Below are 23058 nucleotides of genomic sequence, written 5' to 3' on the forward strand. Positions count from 1 at the left end.
CATTGATAAAGGAAGTTAAAATAAATTTGTCAGACTTATCTGGGCCTGGGGTAGGATTTTTTTCTTTCCTTTAGGAATTTTAGCTCTAGACATGTGGGATAAGATTTGAATTTACTACGTTGGTAGTCTAGAAAATCTCAACTCTAAAAATAAAGGCTCTCTGATTGATAATAGTACTTTCTGGTATTTGGAGAAAGCAATAGAAAATCTTCTCTGGAAGAATGCAAAGTCAACACAGACTGTACAGAATTCTCACAGATAAAAACCACACTGAATAATGGCTTGAACCCAAGAGTGAAAAACACACAGACATATAATTTACCATAAGTGAGAAATTGTATATTATCATAGAAAGATTATTTGGCCTTTGTCCCCAGTTCCTGGCACAGAGCTCCTATAACTATGGACTTTTCCTGAGTGATAAAGAATGATAGAAGTGTCTTTTGTTCTAATGAGGAGACTCTTGACAGGAACTTGGATAGCTTTTTTTAGGATGGGTGCTGGTCAAAAAAAAGATCAAGCCTTGATTAGAAGCTTGGAACTTTCAGCCCCATTCCTGGCTCCTGGAAACAAGTGGTTTGGGAAAGGAAAGGATGAAAGGGTTAGGGTTGAAGATCTTTGATCTTGGATAGCCACTCATGGTATGAAATTGCAGCTGTGCTATGATCAGTTATTAAAAGTGAGCGTTACCAATAGTAGAGATGACTCCAACTTTTGGGAAGTTGGTTCACTGGATGCCTAAAAAAAAACCATTAAGAAAAAAAGTGATATATGCAATCCCTTGATTATTATTATCTGTTGCAGCTAAAATAATATCATAAGAGAGTGATGGGTTGGACCTTGAAGCTGGGTCAAGTTCAGATTTTGGTTGGTCTGAGCTTTGACCACTAGCCCCAAAGACTCCTCCAAAGGGAAAAGTTAGGTGGGAACAACACAGAGTAGCTCTAAGATTTCTGATCACCAAATGGAGGAGGTAGGCAAAACTATGAAACCATTAAAACTAGAGGATATAGTGTTGTTTAAACAAACAAACAAATAAACAAGCGAACAATCAACAAAGAGAGAGAGAGACAACAGGCCCCAAATAAAGTCACCTATGCTAAGCCCACATCACCAAACCAATAATTAATACCTAATCTAATTGTCATTTCAACCTTTCCCAGGAATGTAAACTTTAACCAGTCAATCTGGGATTACCTGGTCAGCACTAGTGAGGTAATCACCTGATATATCCCTTCCATTCTCCCGCTGCCCCAGAAGGTGACCTTGTCTGGAACAATCCACTCTTTGTTAATAACTTCCTTGTCTCACTTCCTTTCTTCCTATAAAAGCCTTTCACTTTATACTATTCTTTGGACCATTTTTCTATTTGCTAGATGGGATACTGCCTGATTCATGCTTTGCTGAATAAAGCCAATAAGATCTTTAATTTGTTTTACTTTGTAGATCAATATCATTAGCCTCCTGGAGAACCTTTACTAAAATGGATTGTGAAAGTGACTAATTCAGGGACAGTTGTTTTTAAAGGCTGCAGAGTGGAAAAGCATGTTTGGGTTGATGCAGGACCCATAGTTCACTATGAAACAATCACAGATGGTGATGCATGATCTAGACACACAGCCAGTTCTTACCAAGGAAACAGCCAGATTGGTAAGGTCTGTTTACACTGAGAAGGAGGACTTTTTATTTTTTAACTCCCATGTGAATGAGTGGTATGCTTTGTATGTAAGCAATGTGAGACTGGAGTTATGATAATTGAAATACTCACCTACCAAATATGTCCATTACTAGGTCATGGTCAATGCTAGGGTTAAGGGGCATTCCATGTAACCTTACTGCTGCAAATAGAACAGCAGTTGGGAAAGCCTTACAAATTTATTGTCTCGGCTTCCCATCATGGGTCATACACATGCTAACAGCAACAGTATAATAATAAGAGAATGGGAAGAGAGAAGAGTCAAGGGACTCATCCCAGAAGGGTAAAAGTTTTTTTAATGGTTATTAAGAAATGGGATGAGTAAAGAAAACCGTGATAAGAATGAAACAAAAGGGGAAAAGGGCAGAGGGTCAAGGGACTCTGGTCAAAAGGGTGAAATTTTTAGATGGTTATTAAGAAATGGGAGAAATAAAACAGCACAGAGAGACAAAGAAACAGAAAATGTAATGAATAGTTACAGTAACATGGAGGATAGAATGAGTAGAAGTAACAAATGTTCAGTTAAAATTCTTAAATGAAAAAAATAGTAAGCATTAAGGGACTGGAGTATTTAAAAAAATGGATGATAGTCATTCGGAATTTATGAAAGACATGATTCCTTAGATTATGAAGCACAATGATTTCCAAGTAGATTAAGAAAAAAAATACATGTAACACATTTCAGTTAAACTGTAGAACATCAAATAAAGACATAATTTTAAAAGCACCAGACATAAAAGAAGATTATCCACAAAGATCTGACTTCTCAACAGCAATGACATAAGTCAGAAGACAGTAAAATAATATCATTAAAGTGCTAATTTTTCAGTTTAGAATTTTATACCCAGATGCACTGTTATCCAAGAACTGGGGTGAATTAGAAATATTTTAGACAATCAGAAACCAAGAGTTTACTACCAACAGAGCCTCACTATGAGAACTTCTAAAAGATGTACTTTACAAAGAAGGAAATAAAATCCAGAAAAACTGAAATATAAGAAAAAATTGGTAGATATGTATAGAAGATAACTACAGAAAAAATGTTAACTGTGTAAAACCAATTATGACTATAATAACTAACTTGAGGAGTGACGTAAAAAATCCAAGTTGGAATAAAATATGGTATCTATATGTTAGGCATGTAAGTTTAGTTAAAGTATTCTAAGGCTTGTATCTTGTTCAGTAAAAATAATTATTAAACTTTAATTCTGTTAAGATATCTATGCATATTTGAGTGTCAAAGATAATCCTTGAAAAGAATGGAAACATAATTTGTAATTTACAAACCTGTAGAGAGGAAAAATGAAGAGAAAAAACCTTGAAGAATATATAAGAAGGCAAATTGGGAGAGGGGAAGCCCATGGAATAAAAGCTCATAACATGGTAGAAATAGACTACATCAATAAAGATCTATTTAGCACTCACTATGTGCCAGGCACTATTTAAGACAATGGGATATATCAGTGAGCAAAACAGACAAAGATTTCTGTGTTTCAGAAACTTCTATTGCAGCTGAAAAACTCAAGCAAATAAAAAATTGTTGAAAGACAGAGATTGACTAAATAAATAAATAAATAAATGTTCAGTTATGTATTAATTTTAAGAGAATATTTAAATATAAAGACATAAAATGCTGAAAATAAATACCAGAAAAGTACTAGTCAGAATAAAACTAGTGTTTTTATATTAATATCAGATGAGATACATTTTAATACACAAAACATTAAGTCTAAAGAGTGTGATTGCATAATAACATACAATTCATAAGGAAGTTTAACAATATTAAAAGTGTATGCATGGGTGCTCAGTAAGTATTTGATAAAGGACAGAAGGAAGGAAGCAGCCTGGTAGAAAGGGACGGCAGCATGAGAGGGCTGTAAGTGCAGTGACGGGGCCAAGCATGGAAAGAGGATGGTTTCCTGGAAGAGTGGGATGAGAATGGGTTCAGATTGTGGCTGTGGAGTTGAATAGGCTGGCCCAGTTCCAGTAGCATCACTTATTAGCTGTGTGACCCTAGGCAAGTGACTCACCTTCTCTGTGCCTCATGTTCCTTCTCTCTAAATGACAGTAATAAAAGAACCTACCTCCTAAACTTATGGGGATTAACTGAGTTAATTTGTAGATGTAAAGCCCCTAGGAGAGTGCCTGGCACATGGCATTCACCACAAACGTTAGCAAGTATTTCCCTGGATAGACATCTGTAGCCATTCTCAACACCTATCTTTAGTTAGTCACCACCTTTGATCAGTTTTACATTTAAGTATTTCTTAAAGATGGCTTCTCCATCTGGAGGGCCACAGCCTTGGTTTAGAGACTCCTAATCTCTCATTAATTCATTCAATTGCTTCTTTTAGTACAGATTTCCTGAAGTCCATACTGCTTCATATGAACAGTTAATTTTGTAAAGTGCAGATCTTGCCCTGCCACTCTCCTGAAATCCCTTTAGTGGTCCGCTGTTAGCCTTGAGGAACTTGTCATTAATCTCCAGTACTAAGTCATGTGAGGCTCTCCAGAATTTAACCCCTGCTTCGCTTTCCTACCTCATCTCCCAACACATAGTCGGTGAACACATGATTGAACTCTTGCTCCAGCCTTCCAGAGGGGGCAGGCAGCCCTTACTCTGCAGGGCAGCGCAGGACGCACGGCAACAGTGGGAGCCGGCCTCTTAGTGACCATTGGGAAAAAGGACAGTAGTCCCAGGACCTTTAAAAAATTTTGTTAAAACGTGAAAACCTCTCTTCCTGTCATGATAAGTGTGTAGGAAAATAAAACACTGAAACTAATTCTGATTTAGTATGCTGTAATGGAAGACATTAGCAACATTGAGAATTCCAAACTTGTCAAGAGCACTATATAATACAGTTTCTCCCTTCTTCATCTTGTTGTGTAACATAATATGGAACATTGTTTCTATACCTTTGTGAATTTGCATACTCCTTTGTAAGTTTGGATCAGCTTCCAACATTATATCCTCTGTGCTTTCAATGTTATGAACTCTCTGCTGGAATTCCTTTACTGTGAAGCTTTTGCCGGCATCAGTTCCTCAGGACATCTTCATCCTTTCGCTCCTTTATGTTGGTAGATGAGTGGACTTCTTCTAAGTCCCTGTGTCTGCACATCTGAAGCCTTTCGAGCAGCAATAGTGTTGACATACCCTTGCTCAGCTGTTTCTTCTATAAACCCCATTTACGCTTGATTCAAGTTTCACTGCCAGTTTTACCAGTTTTCTTTTTTGCACGCTCATCTTTGTTTTGGCCAATACCCTGTTGGGATTACCCATTTTTGTAAGATGTGAAGTGGGTTTATCACTGGAAGACAAGGAGGTAACACAGCGACACACCTTGCTGTCTGTATGTAAACTAACCGATGCACAGTGGCCAATCACCAACAGCTGTGAAAGAAGTGATGCGATTGGTCATGGATCTTGATACACATTTATTACTGATGTAGTGATTTGTGGACTGAAGAGGTAGTGGTGAAGTTTATCTTTTATGTAATTATCCCTGGTTATATACCACAATAACTTACATTTGAGCCCTATTAGTGGGGGAATGGTGTTATATAACTAAAATGTGGTAACTGAAATGTACAAGGTGTGATCACAAAATATGGTGACTCCTGCTGCCAAGTGCCATCCAACGGAAAGGCAGGGATCTTCAATATGGAAGCGGTGCATGGAACAGTGTGTGACAAGTTTCAACTTGTTCAGTACAGTCAGTCAGGTATGAGCTACGGTTGAGAGAAGTTGTGTTTTAAAGTGTGCCATAAATCATCCTCCATCATGACAACGCTCCATGTCACACATCAATTTCTGTCAAATAAAAACATTACGATGTGTCCTCAGCTACCTTATTCACCAGATCTGGCATTGTGTGACTTCTGGCTCTTCCCTAAAGTCAAAATGACCATAAAAGGTAAATATTTTGAATTGATTCAGGACATCGAGGCAGCCACAATAGATCAAATAAAGACACTCATGAAAGAGGATTTCCAGAACTGCTTCAGAAACTGGCAAGAATGATGGAATAAGTGTGTTCAAAGTGAGGGGGCATATTTTGAGGGTGACTAAAGGCAATGTGACTTTTACTGTAATAAATTATTTTTATTTAAAAAAATATAAAAATGTGTATGCACTTTAAGCCAAAGCATAAATAGTAACAATTGGCAAAATTACAAGGATAAACTGAGAAATCCATCAACATTGTGGATTATTTTAATGTTTTTTCTATATATTGATACATTGAACATATAAAAAATTAGTAGCATATCCACAAGATGTGGGTAATTTTCAGGCTTGACCTAATGGACACATAAAAATACTGCTTTTGATAATGAGAACAATACATTCTTCTCAAGAACAAATGGAGTATTAACCATATATTAGGCCATAAACCAAGCCTTAATAATTTCAGGAATTATTATAATTTAGATTATGTTTTTGTATACAATGCAATTAGGTTAAAAATCAATAACAAAGAAGCTAACCATTTCCTTACATCTACCATGTTTCCCCAAAAATAAGACCTAGCTGGACAATCAGCTCTAACTCATCTTTTGGAAAAAAATTAATATAAGACCCGGTCTTATTTTACTATAAGACCGGGTATAATATAGTATAGTAAAGTATAATATAATATAATACAGTATAATGTAATATAATATAATATTGGGTCTTATATTAATTTTTATTCCAAAAGACACATGAGAGCTGATTGTCCGGCTAGGTCTTATTTTTGGGGAAACAGGGTAGGTACTAAGTATGGCATATCTAAGTAAGCCATGGCTCAAACTTTCCATATTAGAGCTTAGAAAATATTTTAAGGTGAAATACAGTAAATTGTTTTTCGAAATTTGTAGGATGCAACCAAAATTATTCTTGGAGAGAAATTTTTTGTCTTTACTAAAAAAGGGGGAAATGCTGAAAATTAATAAGCTCACAATCTAATAAAATAAATTTGGTGATAACAGAATAAGTACCCAAAATATGAACTAAAGGAAATAATAAATATAAGAGTAGAAAGTAGTGAAATAAGAAAAAAATAAATATACCATAGAGAGGGTCAGCAATGCTAAACATCTAGCAAAATCTAAATAAATGGGGACTTCCTTAACCTGATAAAGAATATTTTCACAAACCTACAGTAAACATTATATTTAAAGATTAAATTTTAAAATCTTTTGTTTTAAAATAAAGAACAACATGTGAATACCTGCTATCACTTTCTCTGTTCAATATTGTGTTGTGCTCCTAGCCAGAATGATAGAACAAGAAAGAGAATGAACGAATATCTTTATGTACAAGTAAGGATGCATTCTTAAACAAGACAAAGCCAAAAGTTATTGAAATTTTATAAAATGTAAACTTTTGTTCATCAAAAGACACCATAGAAAATACAGGCCTCTTTTTGGGATAAGATATAAAATTCTCCAATAAATCAATAATGAAACTATTCAGAAAACCAAATGAGCAAAGGATATGAACATACAACTTACATGAATATATAAATAGTAAAACTGTCATTTTCATAAATTTGAAAAGTTTGAGAAAAATTTTGTGTATCCTTTAAGGAAATGTAACCATAGGTCAACAAATGACTTGATAAGATATTCGACTTGATTAATAATCAGGGAAATATGTATTTAAAAAATGTGTGGTATTGTTTTCACTCACTGACTGGCAATTTTTCAAAAGTCTGACAGTACTAGATTGATGATGATTTATATCTGTAGACATACTTATACAGTGTTATTTAGAGGGCTGAAACAAAAATACACTTTAATAAGCAAGTTGGCAGTGTCTAACAAGTTAAAGATGCTTATGCTGTATGACACAGAAATTAATTCTACTCCTTAGTATATACTTCAGAAAATCTCTTTCACACATATACAAAAGGACCAAAAATGTTCATACCACTTTTGTTTGTAATAACAAAATATTGGAAACAACTTAAATGACAAGAATATTTAAATTGCATATATAAATTTTGGTAAATCATACCAACACTGAAGATAAATGAATTAGAGCATATTGTATAAACCTGGATGGATATTATAACATTGAATAAAAGAAACTTGCAGGAATATGAAAATAGTAAAAATAACAATTATATGAATTTCTAAACACCTGGAGGACAATTTTATACATCTTTTAAGGATACATATGTATATCCATATATGTATATAGTAAAACCACAAAAATATGTATAAGCATAATAAACATTGAAAATTAAAAAAATGATCCACATACAGTAGCATCAAAAAGAATAAAATACTTAGTAATAAATTTAACCAAGCAGGTGAGAGACTTGTACACTGAAATTTACAAAATGTTGCTAAAAGAAATTAAAGGAAAAATAAATAGATAGAAGAAACCCTGTGTTCATGGATTAAAAGACTTAATATTGTTAAGATGTCAATAATACCTAAAGCAATTTGCAAATTCAATGCAATCCCTATCAAAATCCCGACAGAGTTTTTTCAGAAAGAGAAAAATCCATCTTAAAATTCATATGGAATCTTAATGAACCTTGAAGAGCCAAAACAATCTTGAAAAACAAAAAAGTTGGAAGTCTCACACTTCCTGATTTCAAAACTTACCACAAAGCTACAATAATCAAAACTGTAATGCACTAGCGTAAAGACAGACATATAGACTAATGGGATCGAATAAAAAGTCCAGAAATCAACCCTTACATTGTCAGATGAGTTTTGACAAGGGTGTCAAGATCATTTAATGGAGAAAGGACAGTCTTTACAGCACATGATTCTGGGAAAACTGGATATCCACATGTAAAAGAATGGAGTTGCATATTTACCCTACACCATGTACAAAAATTAACTCAAAATTAACCAAAGACCTGAGTGTAAGAGCTAAAACTATTAAAAGTTTAGAAGAAGACACAGAGACAAAGCTTCATAAGATTGGAATTGGCAATTATTTCTTGAATATGACACCAAAAGCACAGATAACCAAAGAAAAAAGTAGATAAAATGGACATCATCAAAATTTAAAATTTGTACATCAAGAGACACTATCAACAGAGTGAGAAGGCAACCTATGGAATGGGAAAAAATATTTGCAAGTCATTATCTGATAAAAGGTTAATGTCCAGAATACATAAAGAACACTTCCAACCCAACAACAACAAAACAACTCCATTAAAAGGATTCGAATAGACATTTCTACAAAGAAGATATGCAAATGGCCAATAAGCACATAAAAAGATGCTCAACATCACTAATCACTGAGGAAATGCAAATCAAAACCACAATGAGATATTACTTCTTATCCATTAGAATGGCTATTAAAAACATAAAGTAACAGAAAACAACAAATATAGGATATATATATATATATATATATATATATATATATATATATATACTGTATGATTCAGTAATTTTGCTCCCAGATATATTGCAATAGGAAACATATGTAAGAATGTTTATAATAGCAGTTTTTTGTAATAGCCACTAATGGGAAAAAACACACATGTTCATCACCAGCAGAATATGTAGTCCAGAATATAAGTTCTGGACTATATATATAATGGAATATTATATAGCAATAAAAATGAACCAAATAATGCATTTTGCAACACGGATAAATTTCATAAACAAAATATTGAGAAAAAAAAAGCCAGATACAAAAGAATATCTACTCTATGATTTCATATTTATAATGTTTCAAAACAGGCAAATTAAAGTTTAGAGTTTAGAAATGCATAGTTAGGTGCTAACACTATAAAGAAAAGTAAATAAGTCATTATTCTAAGAATCAGGACAGCAGTTACCTTAGTGGAGAGTAAGAAGTGGTTTGGGGTTGGAAAGGGGCCAACTGAGGATCGGGAGAACTGGCAATGTTTTATTTTTTTGACTTGATGTTTCTTCTGTAATAATTAGTTAAGCTGTGTATTTGTTTTATGAAGTTTTATATATGCATAATCTTTCATGATTAAAATGTTTTTAAGAATAAATAAAAGAAAAATACAAATAGCTTAGGTGGGTTCTATTTTAGGTGTGAAATGCAGTGATTATCTGTGGACCATTACTGCCTATAACGTGTAAGTTAACTGTGAGCCAAGTATTAAAACAGAAATAAATAGGATTCAGATGCCGACTATGTGAAACTAAATTTAAAAATGGATAACACTACAAAATAGAAATTTCTAATTCTGTGCAAAATCACCATGTAGAATTAAAAATGGAGAAAGTAGAGATCTTTTTTCATATGATTGGAAGTTCAGTTTTTAGGGATTTTATGCTCAGCTGCATGATTTATTAGATGGCAGTGCCCAGTGATTAGCTTTAATATTGCAGAGTGGCTAGGTTAGAGAACATAATAAGTGTTTTGAAAAAAACAAAGTCTTAAATATTTGCCTCACTCCTCCCTTAACCTGCTAAGATGAGCTCTGTTTATTTTGAAATATTTATGGAGCTTTTTTATGCAGATTGGGGTAACTGGTGATGGATAAGAACCTGAGAAACTGGTAAAGCTACCAAGATTGACACTGGAAAGGGACAATTCAATCAATGAAGGATAAATTTGGGGAGTGTATCTGGAAAGCTTAGAGTGGCAAAGGAGACTTGGAGGAAAGCTGCCATGTAAGTGTGTGTGTGTGTGTGTGTATGTGTGTGTGTGTGTGTGTGTGTGTGTGTGTGTATGTGTGTGTGTTTGTGTGTGTGTGTGTTTGCTGAGAGTTATGGATACAATACCTATAATACTTGCTTCCTGTCATGTATTCCATTCCAACTGCTCCTTTTCCCAACCCACTGGTTTTCCTTGAGAGGCTGCAGTAAAAATTTATATTACTTCAACTTACTTTTGGATTATTGTCTGGTATTTATAAAAATGCAACCCTGTCTGTCTTCAGTCAGATCTCATAAGAAAACAGACTAGGCAGGATACATGTTAGTTCGAGGGAGATCCAGGAGAAATGCCGTCACAGAAAGTGAGAAACGCTAGATGATGGAGACCAGAGGCAAACAGTGCTGTAACCTGCTATTGCAGAGGACAATCACACGCTCGCTGAGAAGTGTTTACTTTCATCAAATAGAACAGTGCCAGACCACCACACTTCCCACTGGGGAGACCAACATTTTAATAATTTAAGGCTAGAGACTTTAGCTCTGTATATGAGGGATTTCTTTACTTTGGGAATGAGTCTCTGTTTATAACAAGAATTCTGTGGTGCAAATATGAGATGATTTATTGTCTTTATAACCAATCTGGCTGTAACACTTTCTAATAATGTTGGGGATGTAGTTTCTTTAATTCTATAGCCTCTTCCATTTGAGAAAGCAAGTTACAAGAGGAAAATAGTCTGATCTTGAAAAGTCTTGATCATGATAAAACTGTGACATTTTAAAGAAGAAGAATAAAATGAGAAATTTTAATTTCATGTTTTAGAGAGCATAAGAATGTATTATCCTTACGGGTGAATGATGACTAAATAAAAGCAAGGTTATAAATTTCAGTGAGAAGCAATTTTTAAAGGTCTATTTTAAAACAATATATTATTCCTCTGAACACACATATTTACTCTTGGGAGTTAAATTGCATTGGAAAGACAAAATATGACTCTATCCACCTAAGTGTTAAAGTAATTGATATCTGATCCAGAAAACTTTTCTATTAAACATTACTAACCACAAATCCATTACTGAATATTTATTTATTTAGCAAATAAATCTTGATATTTTCATCAAGAGGAGACAGGATATGCTTATTGTATTACTTTATTATTATTAAAATACAACCATGCAAGAATAAGTACTATACAGAATTGCATTATTTCATTGGAATATATGAATAAAAATCTCAAGCAAAATCTTTATAAATGAAAACATAATAATTTTGGGGCTGGTGACTTATTATTTGTTTTATATACCCTGACTACTCTGCATGAATCAAACTAGATTTTTCCTTAAATAAGAAAAATGGATAGTTACATCGCTGAAAAATTCAGTAATTTTTTTTCTCCATGAAACACAATACAATACAGCTCTATTATAATATGGATTTAAGATTTTGGTGGTTCTTACCACATCCTCAAAATAGCAAAGGATGAACAATAAGTTCCTGAGGATGGATAAGCCTGGTTGTCCCACAAGGCAGATTTGAATTTTAACCCTCTCCCATCAGTCTTACAGAAGTATTAAGGTCAGTATAGTCCTAGTACTACTGAGGGTGAAGTGGGTTTTTCTCATAATACATCACTAATTTAGTTAGTATATTCAATTTAAAAAATGACAAATAATTAGGGCCCGGTGCATTTTGAAACAAATGTCTTTTTCTTGTTTTTTCCCCTTTGAATTTGCTTTTCATGTGGAAATCCCTGACAAGGGTGACTCTGAATTGGGGCTGGCTAGAGAGAAAATAGTGCCTCGGTGATCTCTATCGTGAATATTCTTCCTGCTCATCACCACCACTTCTGCCAGTTATTGCTGGGCTCAAAGCACTGTCACATGACCAAGGAGTAATGGATTTAATACTATGTAGGCTTGATGAAGGTGACCTGGAGTTGGGCAGAGTTTCTGAGTTGGAGGTTTGTCTGCCAGCCCCTGGTGGGAGAATTAAATGTGTTAGTCTCCAAGTTTTAATGATAATAACTGTTTATCCAGGAAAACTTTGATAGGTAGACTCTTCATCCAAGATCTTCAAGATACAGATATTATGACTTTCATCTGTTGACTGTTTATTTAGAGGATCTCTATAATTTAGAAATTCTCACTACGACTTCAATTTCTCTTGCTGCAATGAAAACTACCTGTTTTCTACGTGTCACGGGGCATCGGTGACTCTCCTGGAATGTCATCTTTCTGGGTGAGTATAAATGCAAAATGCATGTGGATGAGAGCATCCACCTGTAGTTGTCTATAGAAGGATGAGTGAATGTGAAGTAGAAGAGAATGGGCACAAACTCTGAGTGTTTCTGAGGATGGAGTTGGTTGCATATGGAGAAGTGTTTGTTCACTCATTGAGTTCACATGAATTCATTGTGTACGTTGTAGATGGAATGTAAGTGCCTACCTGTTATGATGTAAGTCAGATGTTAGAGTAAATCTACCTGATTTAACAAAGAACCCCTACATGCCAGTGATCTAAAGCAAGAAAATTTTGTTGTTTGCTCATGTGGGTATTTAATGGGGGACCTTCCACATGGCCATTCAGGGACCCAAGCTTCTTTTGTGTCGTGACTTCTTTAGTTCCATGGCAGTGGCTAGGGAAATAGAGTTCTGGTAGGGTTTTATGGGCCAGGCTTGGAGGTAGCATACATTATTTCTGTCCACATTCCATTGGCCATTATTCAGTCACAGGCCTTACCTAACTATAAGAGAAGCTGGAAATATAGTCTAGTTAGAAGCATGAAGGGAAAAAGATAGTTTGGTAAACAACTAGCCAGTCTTTGCCACTTTTGGTGGCAAGGACTTCTACTTCCAAACTGTTCCCTCATTTGCTTTCTCTTCCGTCATTCTTTTAATTTGAGTCAGCCTTCCATTCCACAATTAGAGAGTAGGGTTTTAATTAAAAATATTCTCCAGAAGAGAGGGAAAACGTAGTCAAATATTCAGCCTGAAGTATAAATTACAAAGTCAGATTCTTTCTTAGGAACAGGTATATTCTGTCACCACCTAGAATAGCATCTAGAATATACTCGTGTGTGCTCAATAAATGTTTATTGAATATATGAATAGATGAACAAACTACCCATTGTCATTGTAGAGCCTCTTCGTGTCCTGAGGATCTTGGGATTCTGTTACGTGAAGAAAGGTAGAAGAGAAATGGTAGAACAACACAGCAAGTTGGAGAGAGGGCTAAAACTACTTCCAGTCTCTAATGGAGTAGAGAGGATTTCTCTAAGTAAGACTTGGAAGGTGACTGGGTTCACAAGCCAGCGTTCTGGCAAGGAGTGGCTCTAGGCTGGGCAAACTTGTGTGGTAGGGGTGGTTGGGATACATATAATGAAGCATCTACATTAAGAAGCAGCATGGGCAACTCATATATGTAGGTGTCCTTGAGTCACCTAATATGTCACATAAATGAGCCCATCGTTGGCTCTGCTCAAGCCAAACTGAGCTGATCTCAAGTTGCATTAGCCATGCAATCAGAAGCTGTATCAGCCTGCACCAGACTTTAAAAGAGGACTCTCTCCTCTTGTACCAGTGACCCCTTCGGACACTGGGTACAGTTGAGCTCTGTGAAAGTTGAAAGCAGACCAGAGGATGAAGAAAATCTCATGGAAAGAAAGGGGAAGGAAACTAGTGAATTTGATTAGATAGTTACTGAAGAAAGGCTAAATTTTAGATATGATTGGATAGGACTGAGTCCCCTGGGATGAGATAGAATATATTTTGGCTTTGGGAAGACCAAAGATGAATATGTGTAGGTAAAAAAAAAAAAGTCTCATGTTTCAAACATCTGTCATGGCTGTTGTATGACTATTTGTTAAAATAACTGAGTAAATTTTTGACAGGACAGAAGCTTTTTCATTTCTATCTACAAAGTAGATAGAAGGAGAATCCTGGTTTGGGGCCAGTAAGTACCAACAAAACAAAGTAGCTACTCTTCTAGGCCCTATCTCTCTTTGTGTGACTCATTTCCAGCTGTTACCTTTGGCTCCTGATGCCTGCCCTAATTGCCACCCTGCACCCCCTGTGAAGGATACCCAGATGCCAAAGATAACATTTCACCTTTTTCCTTCTTTGCTTTGTGCCCTCACTCACCTTGGAATTACCTGGGGGGAAAAAGCCATACCACTAAGACTGTGCACGTACAGTTAGTAACAGTGGTTTCACCATCATTCCAGCAATGGCTTTGGGGAGGACCATTTCATCATTTGCAAAAGAGACAAGTAATGTCATCAATGCAATAGCTTTGTTAGTCCAAAGTACAGGTTCTACAGAGCAAAGAACCTAACTGGTCCAAAGAAATTTAAAATTCTATGCTGCCTTCTTTACTTCCCCTTCTCCTTCTGGAAGCAGGGTCTTTCCTCTCTAGGTTCTCATATAGTACTGTCATACTCCGGCAATTAGTAATTATAAAATAATAGAAACGATCATTAGTAACTTATAATTATCTTCTCTACCAAAGTATAAGATCCTTTAGCATGAGCCGTCTTGCCAATAGATCGTAATTCATCTAGATAACAGGTTTGATAGAGTTACATGAGACATGAATCTGGCTCATTAATGTTATTATTGTTTTTAAACTATCAGTGGCAACAGTGCTTCCTAAGTATTAATTAATCTTCATGACTTCTCTATAAAGTAGGTTAAATATAACTAAACTCATTCTATCAGTAGAGAGGATTAGCAAACTGGTGATCTCCTTAATGAGTCTCTCTTCATTACGAATAGATCTGAGACTAGAAATGGAAATAGCTGAATTTGATTCATTTTTTATGACACTAGATAGACATGACTTTTGTGTGCTATTGATGCTCCCCTCCAAAACACTTAAGATATCCATAAAAAAAAAAATAAATGCTTTATAACAATTGGCAGCTATGTGAGTTCTGAATCATTTTTATCTGTTTCCTTACAAAATGTTCAAACTAGGTAAATAACCATCAATGGTCATTATAGCGTGCATTATATTTTCTTCTCTTCCCTTTCTCTGCCTTCAAATTCTCATTGTTTCTTAGGGATTCATTATTTAATCATCACTAGGCAGATTTATTTACTATCTTTCTTCTGAAGAGCTTGAGGCATTGTAGGAAAAAAAAAAGACTCCATAGGACCTAAATTTTTTTTTTTTTTTTTTTTAATTTGTATTTTATTAAATTTATTGGGGTGACAATTGTTAGTAAAATTACATAGATTTCAGGTGTACAATTCTGTATTACATCATCTATAAATCCCATTGTGTGTTCATCACCCAGAGTCAGTTCTCCTTCCATCACCATATATTCGATCCCCCTTACCCTCATCTCCCACCCCCCACCCCTCGCCCCCCTTACCCTCTGGCAACCACTAAACTATTGTCTGTGTCTATGAGTTTCTGTTTCTCATTTGTTTGTCTTGTTCTTTTGTTGTTTTTGGTTTATATACCACATATCAGTGAAATCACATGGTTCTCCGCTTTTTCTGTCTGACTTGTTTCGCTCAGCATTACTCTCTCAACATAGGACCTAAATTTAATGCTTTCATTACATCTCTGTTCCTATCAGATGGAAACTGTAACTCAATGGCAAGGATGTGGGTTCAAATCCAAGGCCTGCTGCCACTCATTTGCTATGCATCTTTGGAAAAGCTATTTGTTTCCTCTGATAGCTGTTTTCTTGTTTCTAAATGAGAATCATCTTACTCACTTCATAAGTTATGGGAGTAGCAAGAGATAACAGATGTAGAATGCTGGGCACATTAACAGTGATCACTAATGGAGTACATTATTTCTGATATAAATCAGTAACTTGGCCTCAAAACCCTGAAAAAAGGAATGAAGGGGCCTTAAGAGGAAAATGCGATATTAGTTATGTGCCTTTAAAAATTTTACTTACCATGGGAGTCATTGCTAAGTGGCTATTAATTTAGCACAAGAAAATCACTGTCTTAATTCAGAATAACACTTGCCACATACTAGAGAGTAAAAAGTATTTTTGAATGAATGAATAAAAGCAAGTGGCTTCCAAAGACAAAAAGAGGAAAAATACCAGTGTGTGTCCTCTGTGTACACTTGGCTATCTACATCTCATATGAATACCAATGATCCAAGAACATAAAGAAAGAGGGAGGTTTGAGCTGTGCGATAGATGGAGGAAGGAAAGTAGAAATACCAGGCACTGAAGAAAAAAAAAAAATCCATCTCAGGAAAATACTATAATCATCTAGTTTTCTGATGATGGATATAGGGAAAGTTGTTATTTTACCACAATATTATTCCTTCAGTTTTTAAAAATCTTACAGTTCCTAGCTTTTACCCCTCCTCTTAAATATAGAAATATGATGGCACAAGAATATTGTGTTAGGCCTATAGGTCTAGACTTACTTAAAACCTTAAAATAACTTCCCATTTCAACTCCTCAGATGAAAACAATATACCCCTAAAACCGGAACAATAAACAGATAAAGCAGAAATGGCTTTGTATTTGTTTTAATGGAAATAAAGTATCAGCCGATAACTTGAAGACATTGAATCTTACCTGTGTAGATATATTCCACATAAGCAGGATGAGTTTTTGTGAACACCTCTTTTACTTTTTCTACTTTATCAGCTCTGATTTTTGTTGCAAATGGTGTGTACATAACCGAGAAAGATTCCACTCTGGTGATGGCTTCTTCAATCATGGCCTGAGAGGAAACAAACAACACGTGGCATCAATAACAACATATGATTTTTTAAGAATATAAAATAATATAATTACCTTTATGGATGATTTAAATATCTATATACTGTACTGCAAAGATAACATTTTGGTCTTGAATATTCATTAGAATGAAATTTTAATTAGTTCTGGAAATATTATTTCCTATTAAGAGAACCAATTAAATGAAGAAAGTCTATAAACAGACACCTCTACACTGAACTTGCTTTAAGATAAAAATAAAAGTTCTATTTTCTCATGTGTCATTTTTTACTTGATTTTAAAAATCAAATTCTTAAGTCTAACATAATTATCTTACAGACATTGATGAGCAATTTATATTTTGAAAAACTAATCGAGATAGCTAGATCAAAGCATTTTCTATAAATAACATGACAAACCACACAAACTAGGTTTTTTTCTTCTTCCAATACCTGGGAAAGCCTTTCGGAACAAGAAAAGCCTTTCTCAACTTCCGCCTAGCAAAGCTTCCCTTCTCTCTAGATCACAAGAGCTGTTTGAGATGGATTTGGCTATTTAAGAATTTCTTTAAATATTCTTTGCTCATATACTATTCTTGATAAAGCCTGGCATCACCCCGAACTTCCTGTTTTAAGTAGGTCGTTTAGTATTTGAAACAGACCAAAAAGAAAGTTATGTGAAGTTTTAAAAGGAATTTATTCCTTTCCTACAACTTTTCCTTCTAATGAAGCTTGAACATTGAATTAAAAGTAGAAGTATCTATAGTTATCTTATTTTTCTGAACATAGCATAAAAGCATATTATAAAAATCTACATTTATTTATAGGAATAATTTTTTTCCCTGACAACTAAGAGTGCCAGCAACCAATAAAGAAAACTAATAGATCTGAACTTTCCAACAACAACAAAACATTTAAACAAACAGCAACTTATATCATTATGGCATAGTATTTTGTACACACATTTCTGATTAATATTACAAGTAAGAAGAAGTCAATTTTAAACTAAGAAGCCTAATTTAACTTGTTCATTGCCTACTCCACACATTTGTGACTTCTAATGGCCTCTGTGATCATCTAGATTGCATGTACAAGAGCAGCTTTGAAAGAATTTTCAGGATGCAAAGGATCCTCCTTTCTCTGAGACTTGAATTAGAAAATTATGTATATTTTCCAATTTACATTTTAAATTCCTTGTGGGGTAAATGTCTGAAAAGCTGAATGAAAGAACTTACACTGCCCACAGCACTGTCCTTTCCAAGTTTGAGGAACTGGAAGGGAAACAAAGAATACGATTGTGATGCCAACCCCAGAGCCAGCACTCAGATGGAGGTAGCGATGGGTTTTGAGTGTGCACCAGGGTTTGGATGCTAAAGCCTGGATGCCAACTTTGGAAGTCTAGCAAGGGTAATACAGGCAGCAGGTTTAGAATTCAGAGATGTGGATTACGAGCTCAGACAAGGTATTTAGGCACCAAATTCTGGTCCTGCAGCAAAAATAAAGATCATTTATATTAAGTGCGAGAATAATTTCTCCAGCTTGGTGCTTACATATGTTCACTGTTGGAACCAATCTTGGGATGGCCTGTCCAGACCAAAAGAGTACGTAGTTGTACATAGATGCATGTGGAGTGATGTGCTGAAGAGGGAAGCTGTTCTAGGCCCCAGTGCTAGGGTCACGCTCTGACATTACAGCCTTTTGTGAACATATTTTACTTACTTATTTATGTATTGTTTAAAAATTAGAGTTCATTGGGGTGACAATTGTTAGTAAAATTACATAGGTTTCAGGTGTACAATTCTGTAATACCTCATCAATATATCCCATTGTGTGTTCACCACCCAGAGTCAGTTCTCCTTCCATCACCATATATTTGATCCCTTTTGCCCTCATCTCCATATTAGTTTTCTAGGGCTGCCATAACAAAGTATTGCACACTGGGTCACTTAAATAACAGAAATTTATATTCTCATAGTTCCAGAGGTTAGAAGTCTGAGATTAAGGTGTTTGCCGGGTTGACTCTCACGTCTTTCTCCTTTGTACTCATTGGCTGTGTAGCTAGTTTGTCCTCTTTGTGTGTCTGTGATCTCCTCTTGTAAAGACATCAGTCATATTGGATTAAAGTCCACTCAAAGACTTCATTTTAAGTTACTTTTCTCTTTAAGGACCCTATTTGTAAATATAATCACAATCTCAGCACAAGGATAGGACTTTAACATATGAATTTGGTGGTAACACAGTTAACCCATAAGAGTTCCTAACACCCAAATAGCTTTTCTGATAGTCTCTCTGAATAGCTTGATAAATGACATTTTGCTTTTAATTTTGGATCAAAAAATTTAGCGAAGTTATTTAATTCTCTAGTTGGCTTCCAGAAAGACACTAATAGTATCCCAGTAAGGCCAGGATAGAAGAGAACACTCTCTCTATCCATTTCTTTTCCAACTGCTGGCAGATGAAGTAACTTCTGCAGGATAGCTTTGCTAAGCCATCTCACAGCATGATCAGTAAGATTCGTGCCCAAGAGCCTACACCAGCTTTTCTGCAAGTGTCAGAAGTGAGGTTTTGTGTGGCAGCTTGATTTGCTCATTTAAGGCATTGTACTCTTGGCATGATGCTCAAAGCATTGCACTCAGGCTTTCCTAGGGCTGTCCACTCAAGAGGGTGTGTTCTGGAGCACAATCTCCCACTCTCCCCACTCAGAGCCAATAGAAACGGGGTTCTCTTGTGGCTTCTGCTCTCTATCACGAAGATGGGTAAGGAAGTTGGTGAGTGAGCAGTATGTGTACGTAAGAATAAGAACTGAATTCTCCATGGAGATACTTTCTCAAAGGAAATTATTATAGCCCCAAGAAGAAATAGAGAGGGTGCCAAAAAAATACATATTTTAAGAAAGGAAAACTATTAAAATTGTAATACTCAATATATACCGATAACAAAAGATGAATACAAATCACAAGAGGTCTCAAAGTGGTTACTGTCAGCATTCAGACACTTCTGATTACTGTGAACTACTGCTTGAGCAACATTGACCATACTTGCCAGCATTCCTCACTCCTCGGGGGAGAACCTCTGCGACTGAGATTCCCTCCCCATTTTTAATGGTTACATGCAGTGTGGGACCAACCCATTTCACATCGCCTCCCATCCTACCAGTCTTGAAGTGGCTTATTCTATGTCCTTAGATGTATGGCTTCAGTTCAGCTAGACTTCAGCGCTTCTCAATGATGCTTGTTCTATAGTTTAGTTGTAATTTCAATACGGTCATGAGAAGAGGTATGCACAGCATTTACCTACTCTGCCATCTTGACCGGATCCACATTTATCGAGTTTTAAAGTTTATAGTAACATTTACCAAGAGTGTATGGGGGTAGCTCATTTGCTATATAAACAGAAACTTAAAATAATTTCTCCTTGTACAAAAAGCCACTTGCTACCTCAGATATCAAATTGCTCAGGATAATTGTATTATATAGTGAAAGACGATGGGAGAGACAGGGAGAGAGATATTCCATCAAGAGTAAAGGAAAAGCAATCAAAGCAGAGGGAAAGATGACTAGCAAAAGAGAAACAAAATTTATCTCCCTCTTCCAAACCCAAGAAGGTTGGTTCTTCTTGGTAAAATTTTAAGAGTACTCACGGTGCCCAGAATAAATCCAGCAGAAACTATACATCTCAAACATTTTCAGCATGACAACATTACAAAGTTTTTTTCCTATAATTTTGCTGGAGGATTTGGAGAAATTGTAACCTTTTAACTATGTTTCCAGTGACGGTGGCTCACTAAGTAGAAATCCTGTCGCTTCTAATTAGAAAATGTGATCAAATTATTATAGATTGTTATCAAATTATTCCTTTAATGCTCCCAATATCAGGGTTGACCATAATTGCAGTCAATTGCTTTACATGCAAGATTAGATCTGGAAGGAACCTTGGGAATTTTCCAGCCCGATTCACTGAGTTGGAGATGACTTAAGTGACTTGGAGAGGATTAAGTGACTTTTCTCAGGATGAATAGCTTTTTAACTTTATAGAATTCAAAATTAGGGTCTCAAATATTATATTTTACTTGGTCTTTAGAAAATTATGGTTTTACCTCCTGGGTTAAAAACAGTCATAACAAAATATTTTATCTTCTAAAGTATTTAATTTACTTTAATTTTGCAGTATATTTGAATGCTGTAGAATTTTAGAACACATGTATGTGTATATAATATAGGCACATGGTTAGGCATTTTTCAGACTCCCTTGCAGTTAAGTGTGGCCATGTGGCTGAGTGTGGGCCAATGGAATGTGGGCAGGAATGATACTCTTTCCAGGCCTAGCCCATAAACCCTACCTAGTATGATCCTGTATTTTCTTTCTGTATCAGCTGCCTGAAGAGGGAGGACTCAGAGTACAGGGAGAAAGCTGGACCTATGCCTTGGAAGTAGTATGGGTTCCCACGTTCCTGACTGGAGGAGAACCAATCAGGAACACACCCATTGGATTATACTGTGAGTGAGAAATCAACTTCTATTTTTAAGTTACTGAAATTTTGGAGTTGTTTGTCATAGCAGTCAATCTATCCTGATATACAAACAATAATAAAGAAAAATTGGAATCTCATAATTCTTTTTTCTATTAAGCCTCAAGCATTATAAAAAAGGTAAAGAAAAAAACATGGTATTTTAAGAGGTAAAATAACTTTTCACTTAGTAGTGTGATGAATGCTTTTATATATCTTACTTCCTTGAATCCTGATAAAGTCCATGTAAGAGGTATTACTAATGAATGAATATTATAATTGCATTGTTTTATTTTCAGAGTTAACATTATTAGAGTCAAAGGAAGCAGTGGTATACTTGCAAGATATAAATGACTGAGACGAGAAACTTTAGTCTCTAGTGGCTAATATGTCTGTTATTATATTAATAATGATAGAATTTTGAATGATGACTTGAATTTTCTAGAAAATAAATTTTGTGAGCAACATTTTTCAAATTAATCCCTTTAAATATATATAGGTTTAATTTGAACAATTTTAATTTTCTTTCTCTTTAGGAATTAACCTAAAGAGAAAATTTTCCTAAAGAGCAGACTATCCTACCTTGAAACTTCCTTTGGTTTGCTTATTTACTCTGTTCTTTAGATTCCATATATAAGTGAGATCATATGGTATTTGTCTTTCTGAGTCTGACTTATTTCACTTATCATAATATCCTCTAGGTCCATCCATGTTGTTACAATGTTAAGATTTTCATTCTTTTTTATGGCAGAGTAATACTCCACAATTTCTGTATCCAACTGTTTATTGATGGGTATTTCAGTTGTTTCCATATCTTGACTATTGCAATGGTGCTGCAGTAAACATAGGGGTGCATATTTTTTTTTTTTCAAATTCATGTTTTGGATTTATTTTGATAAATACCCAGGAGTGGAATTGCTGGATCATAAGGTAGTTCTATTTTTAATTTTTTGAGAAACCTCCATGTTTTTCCCATAGTGGCTGCACCAATCTGTAACCCTACCAGCAGTGCACAATATATATATCCATATATTATGTATGTGTGTGTGTACACTGCTATCCATTATCCAATCTGGTTAGCATAGGGTTAAGGTTTTATATGTGATGATTCAATTAGCTGAATAACTTCAGAATTTAATGCCTAAAATTTACCCTGTATTAATTTGTAATCATTTATATTTTGTAGCAAAATTTTATTTCTATTTCCTTTTAGCACTAAGGAGATGAAAGGCATCTAAGTTATTTTAAAATCACTCAATTTTATAACCAAGGAAGCTGAGGGTGGTGAGTTTCGGTGACTCACCTGAGGTCACAAAATTAGACAGAAGCAAGACAAGAACCTAAGTCTCCTAAACCAACAGTTTCTCTTAACGCCGAACAACTTTCCATCCTTCTAATTAGATTATAAATTCCTGGGAGCAAAAGGTCAAATATTACTTTCCTTTTTATTTTTCCACGACTGCCTTACTCCTGTCTGAACGATGACAAAGATTTGACTCTAATACTATCAGAGAAACAAATGAATTACATCAAACCTAAACTAGGTCAAGATCCTCTTCACACAATTAA

General features: G+C 35.1%; 1 protein-coding gene across 1 annotated transcript in view; it reads right to left on the bottom strand.

The window, feature by feature from the left end:
- The window catches only part of SPATA16 (spermatogenesis associated 16), a 209174-nt gene that overhangs the window by 43065 nt on the left and 143051 nt on the right, over positions 1-23058 (bottom strand). The window contains exon 6 of the mRNA XM_019734941.3: positions 16840-16987. Coding sequence (XP_019590500.3) covers positions 16840-16987 — 148 coding nt within the window. The remainder of the gene's footprint in view (positions 1-16839; positions 16988-23058) is intronic.

This window comes from Rhinolophus sinicus, chromosome 17, assembly GCF_057876585.1.
Source record: "Rhinolophus sinicus isolate RSI-liver-muscle chromosome 17, RSI-T2T, whole genome shotgun sequence".
Classification (NCBI taxonomy): domain Eukaryota; kingdom Metazoa; phylum Chordata; class Mammalia; order Chiroptera; family Rhinolophidae; genus Rhinolophus; species Rhinolophus sinicus.